This window comes from Pituophis catenifer, unplaced genomic scaffold, assembly GCF_029215685.1.
Source record: "Pituophis catenifer annectens isolate HBS135680 unplaced genomic scaffold, rPitCat1.0.hap2 SCAF_2, whole genome shotgun sequence".
NCBI classification, from domain to species: domain Eukaryota; kingdom Metazoa; phylum Chordata; class Lepidosauria; order Squamata; family Colubridae; genus Pituophis; species Pituophis catenifer.
Genome location: NW_027256882.1, coordinates 170,374,427 through 170,388,173, shown reverse-complemented (window position 1 = coordinate 170,388,173; position 13,747 = coordinate 170,374,427). Strand labels below are relative to the sequence as shown.

Genomic DNA, 13,747 nt, shown 5'->3' with positions numbered 1-13,747 from the left:
AGTACCACTCTATAAAGTCTTAGAAAGGGTACACCTAGAATACTGCATCCAGGTTTGGTCACCACACTATAAAAAAGTTGTTGAGATTCTAGAAAGAGTGCAGAGAAGAGCAACAATGATTAGGAGCCTGGAGGCTAAAACATATGAAGAACGGTTGCAAGAACTGGGCATGGCTAGTCTAGTGAAAAGAAGGATCAGTGGTGACGTGATAGCAGTGTTCCAATATTTGTCACAGAAAAGAGGGGGGCAACCTATTTTCCAAAGCACCAGAAGGCCAGACAAGGAATAATGGATGGAAACTGATCAAGGAGAAATTCAACTTAGAAATAAGGAGAAATTTTCTGACAGTGAGAGCAATCAACCAATGGAATAGCTTGCCTTCAGAAGTTGTGGGAGCTTCATCATTGGAGGCTTTGAAGAAGAGATTGGACAGTCACTTGTCAGAAATGGTATAGAGTCTCCTGCCTGAGCAGGGGGTTGGACTAGATACCCTACAAGGTCCATTCCAACTCTGTTATTCTAAGGTTCTAAGAATGTTGGGTACTAGCCATGTATTGTATAACCCAAATACACTTAACACTATGGGTGGGGGGGGGAGAGCAAGAAATCCCAAATCTGTCCAATCAGAAAACTCCCACCCTGCTTAAATGCCTGAGGCATCCTCAGCCATCTTGCATCAAATTTCCACAGTCTCCACCCATTAATTAATGAAGCAACAAGTCCATGGCTGTCAAAAGCTTGCTTATCCCATTTTTACATTAAGGAGATAAAGCCTTTTTGTGTGGGTTCAGAGGGCTGAATCTCTTGAGTATAATTTATTGGAGTTTGGCTGTACAGTATAAGTCAAGGGGACCATCCTCTCATTTTCTGGGCCTCTTTTCTCTCCTTCCCTCTCTCTTTCTTTTACTTGATGGGAAGATCTGAACGTATTTGTAAAGATGGCTGAATCTGTCACTTGAAGATGACTTTGGCCATTGCCCTTTTCATTTCCTTCCTATGCTCAATCTATTTCAAGTCTCTGCTCCCCCCTCCACTTCCCATCTCTCTATCCTACTCTCTATCTCTCCTCCAAATTCATCCCACAAGCATGAAATTAGGCCCCCTTTTATAGCCTTCTCATTACAAAACTGTTAAGCAACAAATCAGCTGCTGATGGGCAAGACTTGAAAACACGGTGCCTCTTTCCCTTTATTCAGTCTTATCATTACAAAGATGACTTTCCAATCTATTTTTTTTTTTTGTTATCCCTTCCTTCTCCAAATATTGCCTACAATAAGGGTTTTTTGAACTTTCCAGGGACCAGAGTAGCCACTTTCAAAGCTAGATGTTTCTCATAGCACATCAATTAAGGCAAACTGCAAAACCAATATAAATTAAACTGTGAAAGATGCTGACCACAGGAATTGTGTGCTTGTGCTCCCACTGGAAAAAAAGAATTTCTATATTTGTCTGTGTATATACACATACACATGCGTGTGCACGTGCGCGGGCACACATACACACACACACACACACACACACACACATGAATGGAAATAAGTAGGAGAACCATCCAAAATGGTAAGAAATATGTTTAAATTCAATATTGCAATTCCAATTTTCCGTGGCATATTGTCAGAACTATAATCCAGAGTATATTTCAACCTCATGGCCAAGATTCAGCAATGGCCCTGAGATTGAAATATACTCTGGTATATGGTATCCTAGTGCAGTGTTGGTGAAACTTTTCGGCACCGAGTGCTGAAACGGGAGTGCATGTGCACACGTGCCAGAAACCAGAACAGCAGCCGCCCAGTACACATGCATGCGCCAGGAAGATGATCTTCTGGTTTTCGGCACATGCATGCGCACTGGCTAGCTGGTCTTCGTGTGCGCATGTGCGCCAGAAACTGGAAGACCAGGTGGCCGGTGCACATGCGTGCGCCACAAACTGGAAGATCATCTTCCCGGCACGCGCATGCACACCAGGTGTCTGCTTTTCTGGTTTCTGATGCTCCTGTGCACATGAAGACCAGCTGGCTGGAACCCGGAAGAGCAATGGGTGACAGCTCATGTGCCCAGATATATATATATATATATATATATATATATATATATATATATATATATATATATATATATATATATATATATATATAAGTTCTTGGGCCCTTATATATATATATATATAAGTTCTTGGGCCCTTTTTCTGCTGCCAAACTGCAACTCTGTGTTGCTTCCTGGGAGACCCAGATAGCTATTTCTACCTCTTAAGGCGTCATCAGTGGGCCACACCCACTTCCCAATTATCCTCCCTGTAAAAGGCATAATGTATCTTTTTTCTTTTTTCATAGGCTTTTATGTGCATATTCTTTCTAGCCAGGTTTTACCTATGTAAACTTAGTTGTTCTTCAGCCCTAGGTTCTGTGAAATCGCATTCACAATTTCTTGGGCCCTTTTTCTGCTGCCAAACTGCAACTCTGTGTTGCTTCCTGGGAGACCCAGATAGCTATTTCTACCTCTTAAGGCGTCATCAGTGGGCCACACCCACTTCCCAATTATCCTCCCTGTAAAAGGCATAATGTATCTTTTTTCTTTTTTCATAGGCTTTTATCTCCCAGGAAGCAACACAGAGTTGCAGTTTGGCAGCAGAAAAAGGGCCCAAGAACTTGTGAATGAGATTTCACAGAACCTAGGGCTGAAGAACAACTAAGTTTACATAGGTAAAACCTGGCTAGAAAGAATATGCACATAAAAGCCTATGAAAAAAGAAAAAAGATACATTATGCCTTTTACAGGGAGGATAATTGGGAAGTGGGTGTGGCCCACTGATGACGCCTTAAGAGGTAGAAATAGCTATCTGGGTCTCCCAGGAAGCAACACAGAGTTGCAGTTTGGCAGCAGAAAAAGGGCCCAAGAACTTGTGAATGAGATTTCACAGAACCTAGGGCTGAAGAACAACTAAGTTTACATAGGTAAAACCTGGCTAGAAAGAATATGCATATATATATATATATATATATATATATATATATATATATATATATATATATATATATATATATATATATATATATATATATATATATATATATATATAAATGCAAAAGATTAAAATCTCGGGTGTTTTCCCGCGTCATGTTAAGAAGACTTAGGAAGACATATATATATATATATATATATATATATATATATATATATATATATATGTATGTATGTATGTATGTATGTATGTATGTATGTATGTATGTATGTATATGTATGTATGTATGTATGTATATATGTATATATAAAGGCATGAAAATAAAAGTATAGCACGATACAGATATGATCCCGAACCCTCTTTTATGAACCTGATAATGGAAGTTACTCTGCATCTAGGCAAACAGGTAGAAAAGTACCATTTTCTTTCCTCACAACAAAAACTTGGTTCCAAATTAAATTCCCCACTAGCTGTTGTTTTCTTCTTCCAGAGATATGCAGGGCAACAATCCAAGCCCACTGCCATAATAACTGGATGGAGGAGGAAGAGAAAAGACCATGTCAGGCAAAATTATGCTATAGCCTACAGTGCTGAAACTCAGCATTGTTATGTCTTTTCAATGAGTAAAAAAGATTCAGTGGGTAAATCATGCTTCACTAGTGCAAAACTGCACTAGCAACTACAGGGAGAAATGGAAAGAAGGAGATATGATCAACATCACGGATGTCAAACTCAAGGCCCGGGGTGGATTCGGCCTGGCGGTACTTAGATCTGGCCTGTGGGGCCGCCCTGGAAACAGCGAAGGACTGGCCCATGGTGCTTCTGCCAGCAAAAACAGAGCTTGGGAGCCCGTTTTCGCTGGCAGAGCGCTCGGGCCACCACAGGCGCCCCTGACCTGAGTGACATCAAGCTGGCCATGCCTACCCTGGCCACGCCCCACACCCCCTCCAGGAGTCACACACAACCCTGATGCAGAACTCAATGAAATCGAGTTTGACGCCCCTGATCTACACGTTCATACATCAAATCTGCTAATCATAGGTTTCCCTCCTCACAAGTAATGGAGTGAGGCTACCCTCACAGTGCTCTTCCTTTCCCTAGTTCTTAGTCCCCCCCAGAGATGGCCTTCCAATATTTCTTTCTTGCTGTTTTTCTCTCCCTTGCACTAATGCTGTCATTTGCAAGTGAGAGAGACAACAACATGCTGAGCAGCAGGTGTTGTCTACAGCTTACACTTTCTACTGCTGCTGAGCATATTGTGCTTATTATGTCATATCTCACTAACAAAATCAAATAAGTGGGGAGGATTTGCTGTTGTTGGTCTATTTTATTCCATCTGTGTTGGATTTGAAAAAAAAAAATGAACCAGAGAACGTCAGTTTACTGCTGGCACTAAGCAAGGAACCATTTAATCCAGCCCCTGATTCCCTAGAAATAACCCAAATTTGAGACTACCTAAACACGAGGTTAAGATAACACTTTCTTCTCACGCACTCACCCGGCTGTCAGAACTTGGAGCCATGGTGTCTGTCATCCAAGAGCCAAATCTAGATCCAGATGCTCGGATAGTAATGGGGTTGCTTATTCCAGTGAGTTTTCCACAACCTGAAATGCAAAATACAGAGAACAAGAAATCTTTCTCCACCTCTGAATTAAATCTTTCTTCTCCTCTGACCACCCATTCCTGAGTCAATGGAAAAATATACTAGCATGAAATATGCCATTCTGTTGCTTTTCTCTCAAATCAACTGACACTGACATGAATTCCCTCCCAGTGACAATGCCAAAAAGGTTTCATGCAACTATAAGCTGCCCTTAGAAAGTGCCAGAATGGAAAAATGCTGCCTTAATATTGGTGCAAGTTAAGGATGATTTAAACCTGTCTCATTGTGGGCTGGCAACTTAATGAAAACTTAAAGAGATGCTACCAGGACATGTTTGTTCTGTGGTTAGATACAAGCAGGGACTGTCCTACTGTGACCTAGAAGCTAGATTTTGTTTTCTAATCAATCTTGAATCCTTTATTAGCTCGAGACACTGTGTCCTCATTAAGAACAGAAAAACGGTGGACTTTTATTTTACAGTAGGGCCAAATAATAATAACAAGGAAACTACAATAACACAATCCATAATCCCAGGAAAATATGTAAGTGATGAGCTGTTAAAATTCTTAAATTTCAATAGCTTAAAAATTAATTTGTGACCAATCATTCCACTGATCTGTTTTTTCTCAATAGACAATTTCTGCCCTGTTCTTCTCTTAATGTTACTTGGAAGACAAGCGCTTTTTAATCACTCTCTGCTACGAATAATTCAAATTTGTGAGGTTTAAAAAAATATAAACAAGGAATTATATCCTCCATGTGTATTTGCCAAAAGAAGACTTTTAACACTACTGACATTTAACATTATTGTTACAGGATATATGAAGTGAATTCTGAAAGCGAACTCTGAAGATGTCTGGATCCCTCACAAGTTATTAAAAGTTAAGATTGTGCAGCATTTGGCATATGGTTCCCAAAAAATGCTTCGATGCCTGCAGGATAGCATTGCTTGCAACTTTTTAAATTGAAGACATTTTCCCCCAGATCACAAGTAACTGTGGAAAACAATTGCATGATCTTAGGAAAAAGATGTGAGTGCTTTAAAGTGTTGCTAGGCTTGGTCTCCCATGTATTCTGAAGTATTTTAGAGAATCAAATTCAAAGCGCTGCATAATTCTACCTTCTAATCTCTTCATCCTATGGATTGTCCTCCATCCACTTTCAATGGATTTGAAATAATAACAGTATATATGGGTCAAATGTTATGCTAGATACAACACATATGGGTCAAAGGTGAAGCTAGATAAAGAGTGAGACTTCTGAACTTGGCCTCTGATCAGGACATGCCACCACACACTGTTCTGCACTTTTATTTTTGCTTAGTCTAGTCAGGAAGTGCACATGATGCCCAGATTATTATTCGCAAGGTACCATCAGGGCAGCAAACCAAATGGAGCTCAAGAGCTCAGGAAAACTAACAACAGCTGCTGCCTGAAAAGGAGAAGAAAGACTTATGGCATGGCAGCTTACAGAAACAAACAAACAAAAAAAAAAAATTACACCATTTCTGAGTATACAATTGCCCTTATAAATGGCCCATTAAACATGGCCACACCAGATTGTTCTAGATTAGGATACAAGCATGGAAGTTGGGGGCTAAATGAAGTAAAGCCTTCAGTTTCACAGTTGCTGAAGGCAGTTTTTCAATCCTTCAAACATTGGAATCCCATCTCAAAATAAACTTTAGCCTTGTCCGTCTGAAATCTTCGAATACCAAACTCTGGTGGGACTCTCGAACTGATAGACACTGCATACCCGTTTTATGTCTATAAAAGAATTGTATCAAGTCTGTCATGATAGTTGAATTAAATAGGTACAGGATTCAGCCCTTCTGATACTGATATATGCGCAAAAGGGATAAGACTTGGATTGCAATGTTATGCCTGCCATTTTGCAGATTTTAATTTCCTTGTGGATACTGCTGGATTATACATTTCAATCTGCCATCAAAAACCACAGATTTGGATATTTATTATGTGAAGGAAAAGGAAAGTGAAGATTTTACCTCGTTTTTGTCTGTGGCATGCTAACTTTCCAGGATTTGAGAATGTATGTATGTGACATATAACCCTACTTTTCCTCAGATATAGTGTGCTTCTGGGTGGAAGTCATATATTGCTCCATGACTGATCAGACTCTATTATGAAACATTTTAAGTTATTATACAAAGGTGGGCCATATAATGATCCTGCTCAATTAGGCAAACATAGGGTCACCAGATCTGGACTGCAAAACCCTGTATATCTGTTACCTGGCAACAAAGTTCTCCTTGCTGCCATCTAAGGATGCAATCTGCTGGCAGTAGGCAAGAAAGGATTCTTAAACTTTGGAAGTAGATGGAACTTCACTCATGATGAAACTACAAGGAGGCAAAGTTTTTGAGGGGTGACATTTTAAGAGCATGCTATAGAAGCTCTCCATCAAAGGATTGCCATGAAGTGCATGGTCTGTCCCCGTTTACCACAAAACCAATATCTTATGTTGCTTCTTGCCATATCTTATAAAGTCAGAATATTGGTTTTGACTTCAATTGGCCTCTTTTCTGGACATGTCAGTATAATTCTAAAATAATGGCACTGGGCTATGGTCACTCATCTGTTTTATTTTTCAAAAATGCCTGAAGGAATTCAGGTTCAAAGGAATTCTAAAAATTCAAGATAAGACTGGCTGCTGTCTTGGTTCTGAAGTGTGTCAGCTTCCGATAAGTATCAGGTAAGGCAGAGAACTTGGTGGTCTTCAAGACAGGTGACTAAGACTGCCACATTTCCTAAACCAAGCTCCTTTTAATTATATTTTTACCTTTGGTTATTCTTAAAAACATCTATGCTTTGGAATATATTTTTTGTTTTCCTTTTTTTATCCCATTGCTCAACATGAGGAGAATGTCAGCAACTTCTCCAAAAGGCTTTAGTGAACAGAGTGAGCTACAAGTCTTGATCTACTGACTAAATTAGGAAAACTTTCAACAAACTACAAGATTTTCAAAATGCCACCAAAGTTTTTTCAATACATGTTGCTGTCAGCAGAGAAAGACTAGGCAATAGCCTCTCCTTATTCCATATGTAGAAACTAACCAGATTGGCAGATGAATGTTTGTTCAGTTCTAGAAATGAGGGCACTGCAGCTCTGGAGAACAGTCTAGCTTAGAAGGCTCTCCCCGCCAAATTGCCACCCTCAGCTTTCAGTCACTGCTGCCTCAGGCGGTTACTTCACTCTCCTTTTGGCCTATGGCATCCCTGCAAATTTGGGTACATTTTGTTCCCTTGACTGTGGTCTACGTGCCCAGCTACATGGGCTGAAGGGAACCACAGGCACACATATAAATGTTCAGCAGAAGCTTAGCTTTTTTTGAGAATCATTACGCTTGGAGAGTTCCTACTTCATGGAATATCAAATGAAAGTCCAATGGTCAAATTCTATGTGGTTTTATGACAACCTCCCTTCGTTTTTAAGGGATCTGGCACACAGCAGGCAGATTAAAAGGAAAAGCCATACTAAACTGGGTATAACCAGGAAAGAAGCATGGTTCCTTTGCTTTTAAAAACATACACGTGGGGATATGAACAACTCATATCTGTGAGTGTCCAAGCTTTAAGAAACAATCTTAAAAGGAAGTAAGAATAAGAACTTTCTGATGCATGAAACTAGAACGCAAGATGTTGCTAGGAAGTAAGAATAACAACTTCCTGTTGCGTACAACTAGGATGCAAGATGTTGCTTTATGGTGAATTCAAACCAGTTCATTAGCTCATTATTATTTGTACCAATTTCCACTGGCTCAGTCTCCTCCAGTTACTTTGAATTTCATCTTTTCGGATCTTTGACTGCTGACCTTTATGGCTGGGAATGATGGGAGGTATACCTTAGCCTATTGGGAGGGCATCAGGCAGAAAAGACAGGAGTACTTCCAGCTCTTCTTGGGATCTGAGGCACCAAATTCTTGCACATAAAAGATGTGCTCTAGGACTGAGCCTACAGCTCTGGGAGAAATTACATAGGCCAAAGCCCCATTTCTAGGTTAGCTTTTGTTCCTTTTTGCCTGCCACTAGTGATAAAAATTACATGTCCAAAACATTTTTGCCCAGTGGCAGATAAATCTGTGCAAGCAGTTTGGCAGATTTTTATTAATAACAACTCAGTTACATGAGTATTGCCTAGATATATCATGTGGAAAGCATTTGAAAAATATCCTTGTTGTGATTATGGTGTTGGCACAGTTATTCGCAAAGGTAATTGGCAACCATCAATCACAACCCTTGGTAAGCAACAATTTTTGTGGGCAAAAAAGAACAAGAGTCCCAATGTGTAAAATCTTCAGAGCGTATAATAAAACACTCTTTTATTTTATCTAGCAAAACTTCATGCACACTGGCAGTTATAAAAATAGTGACAATAATAGTACATGGACTTCCTATCTCAACTCTGCTACAGGCAAAATGAGAAAAATACCACCTACTCTCAGGTTGGAGATCCCTGGTTAATCTCTAAACAAGATAATTGGCTCATGAAAGATGGGAAGCTGTTACAAAAAATTCAGTAGTGAAAGAACAGCCACCTCTTCAGATCCTACTAACCCAATTTCAAGCTCCATTCTACTTTTTCTGTATTCTGCCTCCAAGGGAAAATATGATCAACACAGCTGAAAATCTGACCAATAACCTGAATTACCCTGAATAGACAAAATTCTCAAATCCCCTGGGATAGTCTGCATTTTTTTGCAGGGATCTTGTTTGTGTTTTTGTTGTTGTTGTTGCTGTTATTTAAATCATGCTTAAAACATTGTGCTAAAGTTCTGAACTGTTGTTAACTCCCACTCCAGAGGCAGTAAAGTAAGTCTCCTTAAAGTTGATTTCCATGGTCAGCTGATGGGAGGAAAATATGGCAGTCCTGTTTGAAACTGGAACTTCAGACCAGCTGATTATGCTTGGCAGGCAGGAAAGTGGAATAAGCCACCTGCAATCTTGACTATATTTCTTGCAACCAAAACCTACACGAGGTGAACAGGCTTTCATTTACCAACCATGATCTGTGCCCACCTGAACTTGTGAAGGAGAACTGGACTCTCTTTCAGGTGTAAAGAAATTCCCAAAAGGCTTGAATGCATGTTGCATTGCAATGAGTGGCTCAATTCATCGAAGAGGAGAGAAAAGAAACCTCAGGATGTCTTACCTAACTTCTGCATGCAAGCATGCAAACGAGCTTCCAAAATCAGCACTCGCTGTTGGAGTTCCTCGTAGTCATAGGCCCCCATCTCTTCCTGGATCTGAAGCAAACTGCCTGAAAGGTTTCTCACTTCCTCTTTGAGCTGCACAATGGTGCGAGTGTCAGACTTGTATTGATCCAATACAGGAATAAGAGGCATCAGTTCTGTCATTTTGTCCTTGAGCTCCTGCCGGTGGAAACAAGAAAAATCCAATGAAGGGGAGCAAAAGGAGGAGTGTGACATGGTCACATTTTAATCTTTGACTTTGCTACTACTATTTTACCATGGGAACTTGCACTGCCTCTACTAGACTGGAGTTTCAGATGCACAACATACACCCTATGTGAACTGAAAAGAAGCAGGACAAAATAAGTAATGAAACAATGCATAATTCCTTCCCCTTTTGGCAGGAGTAGGCCAGTTGAAAATACAGTCAGCCAAATACGCCTTCCTTCAAAATGCACTAGTCTTGCAATATGTCAAAGGTGCACAGAACACTGTTACCTTCTGGAAAATAAGGCCTAGCATGATTTTTCAGGATGTTCGTAATATAAGCCCTACCCCAAAAATAAGCCCCAGTTAAGATCGTCATCTTGGGTTTGTTTTATGAATATTATCTTAATAAGGTATTTTCCCCCCTCAATATTCTTTTAGGTGAAATAATATTCCTTCCTTCCTTCCTTCCTTCCTTCCTTCCTTCCTTCCTTCCTTCCTTCTAAACTGATCATCTCCCTAAAAGAGAAGCTCTAAATGGTGTACAGTGCAATATAGTAGATAAATAAAACAATGTATAAAAATTAATGTTAAAATTAAATTAGGATTTTAAAAAATTTAAAATAATAGACTACTGGAAATTAAACATCAAAAGGGTAAAAATCTGAAGACAGCTATTTAATTTTGGTTATTACAAGGCAGGGGGAGGACGTCTCATGAGACTAGTGAGTCCCACAGTTGAGAGGGCCTCTATGCTCTCCATGCAAGGCCACAGAGCCAAGATTTGACCACTTTGTGGAAGGCCAAGAGATTGGGGGCTTTCCTCACGTCTGGGGCAGAATGCTTCACAATGCAGGAACAGTGGCAGAGAAAGCTGTCAAAGAAAATTATTGGCTGTCTTTGCTTTTTACAGCCCATTTTAAAGTTCAGGTTGGACATTCTGCTCATGGAATCCATATCTACCTTCCTGTTTTTTTCAATCAAGTTTAGGTGTACACATCTATGTACATACGCATATGTGCACACTCACAGACAAGAAATCCTTACCCTTAAGCTTCACTTATAAATATATAAGCATAATGACCATTTATGCACGGCCAATAAATAGAAAATTAGAGAATGCAAGTTTGCAGCACATTAATATGTGCTGATGTACATATTAAAAAAATCAAATCTGAAAAGCAGTATTTCAGACTCAGTGGAAATGCAATAGATGGAATCAAATATTGTATGTACTGCTCTTTGCTAACTGTATGGACAGCTCTCCCATTTTACAGTCACTTTTAAATCAGAATTGGACTGGATAGCCAATAAAACAATGCAGGACTATCTCCAATAGACAAAGCTTGAAAGCTGAGCCATCCGACAGCACAGATTCTTGGAGACACTCTTATGATTGGTATAAATCAACTATTTGCTTCCTTCAACATTACTTTGTTTACAATTCAAGTTCTCCTTTGAAACCTACAATGATAGCATGACATTTACTATGAATTTTCAGAAGTAGTCCTATGTTAATGCAAAGGTCAGCATGATTCATGTTTTTTCCAAAGTTTCCAGAAAAGTTGTGAAAGAAATAGCGGGGAGGGGGGGAGGGAGGGAGAGAGAGGGGGGAGGAAAAGAAAGAAAGAAAGAAGGAAGGAAGGAAGGAAGGAAGGAAGGAGAGGGAGAGAGAGAGAGAGAGAGAGAGAGAGAGAGAGAGGGAGAGGGAGAGGAAGACCTGATGTATCATATCAAAACACGTTAGAATGAAAACTTACTGATAAATTTAGGTTACAATCCTATCTAAGGTAGCTAATGTTTAGCGAAGAAATACCACTGTGAAAAATTCGTATTCTTATTTTACAAGAAGATTATTGTTTTGAACCAACATACTGAAAGTCTATGCATACTTCATTATTTCCCTGTAATAGAGAAGGCTCTAAAATGGATGACATCAACTTAAACCACAAGCCAACCCAGGGAGCACCAATAAAGAGCAATAATATAATTAAAACAAGCAATAAACAAGATCAAACCACAATACATACTGATAATTCATCATTAAATAATTATTAAGAAGCTAATAATTATTAAGGAAAATATGGAAAATTCTAAAAACAAAATTGAATATCTAAATAGGAGGAACAGAGACTTGCTGTAATGAGAACTTTCAATTAGCAGTAGAAGACTTGAAAGGAAATGTGACTGTATGAATTTACTATCCTCATACCAGCGGTGAAATCCAAATTTTTTTACTACTGGTTCTGTGGGCGTGGCTTGATGGGCATGGTGTGGCTTGATGGGCATGGCAGAGGAAGGATACTGCAAAATCTCCATTCCCTCCCCACTCCTGGGGCCAGCCAGAGGTGGTATTTGCCGGCTCTCCGAACTACTAAAAATTTCCGCTACCGATTCTCCAGAACCTGTCAGAACTTGCTGGATTTCACCCCTCCCTCAAACCCATTTTACAGAAAGAAGAAAAAATATATAGCATATTTGAATACCACCTCCAAAAGCCTTGAATGTGTATTCTACTGGTTTAATTAGAAGTACTTCCTGGACGAAATCAAGGGAAAAATATCATGTGCAAATAAAACACACTTTATTTATGCCCATCTGTTTCAAAGCAATCACACTCATGTATTACATTATTGTGCATCATTTAACTCCCAACAGATAGATATTATAAATAGAAATTTAGCAAACTGCTGCAACTGGGAAGGTGTAGTGACACAAAGCATCTGTTGAAAACATGGCAATAAGATGCAACTTCTAAGACGCTTTCCAGACTGCCAGTCCACCATTTTTCAAAACTTTACAGTGTATTTTTAAATACACCCTGAAATATTTACCTTATAAATCTATGCTCAGGCTACCATATCAGGGCTTTAAAACTCTGATTGGCCACTGGTAGAAAATATAAATTCTTTGTTCCAACCTGATTATCTGGAGTTTTGTATTTATTTATTTATTTGTTTCCATTTCTATACCGCCCTTCTCCAAATAGGACTCAGGGCGGTGAGGATGTAGCCAGGATAAAAAGGCCTACTCTACGCTATGTCTATGTAAGTGTTAAGCCCGTGGAGAACATGAATCATTTTTTGTTGCAGATCATTCCAAGCAAGGCAATATATGATTGCCCTCTGTACCAAGTGATCCTCTCCTCCAATGCATCCTGTGACCATCCTAGGCCAAGCCAAGTCGAAAAAACACTAGGGAATTTGTTGAAGCCTGGTACTCTGACAATTAGCTATCAGTAGAAATATAGACATAAACAATATCTTCAGACCAGAGGTGGGTTTCAGCAGGTTCTGACCAGTTCTGGAGAACTGGTAACAGAAATTTTGAGTAGTTCGTAGAACCGGTAGTAAAAATTCTGACTGGCCCCACCCCCATCTATTCTCTGCCTCCTGAGTCCCAGCTGATCGGGAGAAAATGGGGATTTTGCAGTAACCTTCCCCTGGAGTGGGGTGGGAATGGAGATTTTACAGTATCCTTCCCCTGCCATGCCCACCAAGCCATGCGATGCCCACCAAGCCACACCGACAGAACTGGTAGTAAAAAAATTTGAAACTCACCACTCTTCAGACTATGCAAAAGAGTCAATCAACAAGCCAAAAAGCAAACAAAAAGACCAAACTATCTCCCCACCAGCAATTAGCACCCAAATGAGCATAGATTAGCTCCAAGATTAACATCAAACCACAATCATGAAGTAAACAATATCCCAATCAAGGAACTGACAAACAAGCTAACAGTAAACAGCCCAACCAAAGAACCTCC

The 13,747-nt window shown here is 39.7% G+C and overlaps 1 protein-coding gene across 3 annotated transcripts in view; it reads right to left on the bottom strand.

The window, feature by feature from the left end:
- Positions 1 to 13,747, bottom strand: part of OLFM2 (olfactomedin 2) — a 185,542-nt gene that overhangs the window by 14,525 nt on the left and 157,270 nt on the right. For all 3 annotated transcript variants that reach the window (XM_070935017.1, XM_070935016.1, XM_070935018.1), the window contains 2 exons: positions 9,736 to 9,955; positions 4,461 to 4,567 (listed from right to left, as the gene is read on the bottom strand). In XM_070935017.1, coding sequence (XP_070791118.1) covers positions 4,461 to 4,567; positions 9,736 to 9,955 — 327 coding nt within the window. The remainder of the gene's footprint in view (positions 1 to 4,460; positions 4,568 to 9,735; positions 9,956 to 13,747) is intronic.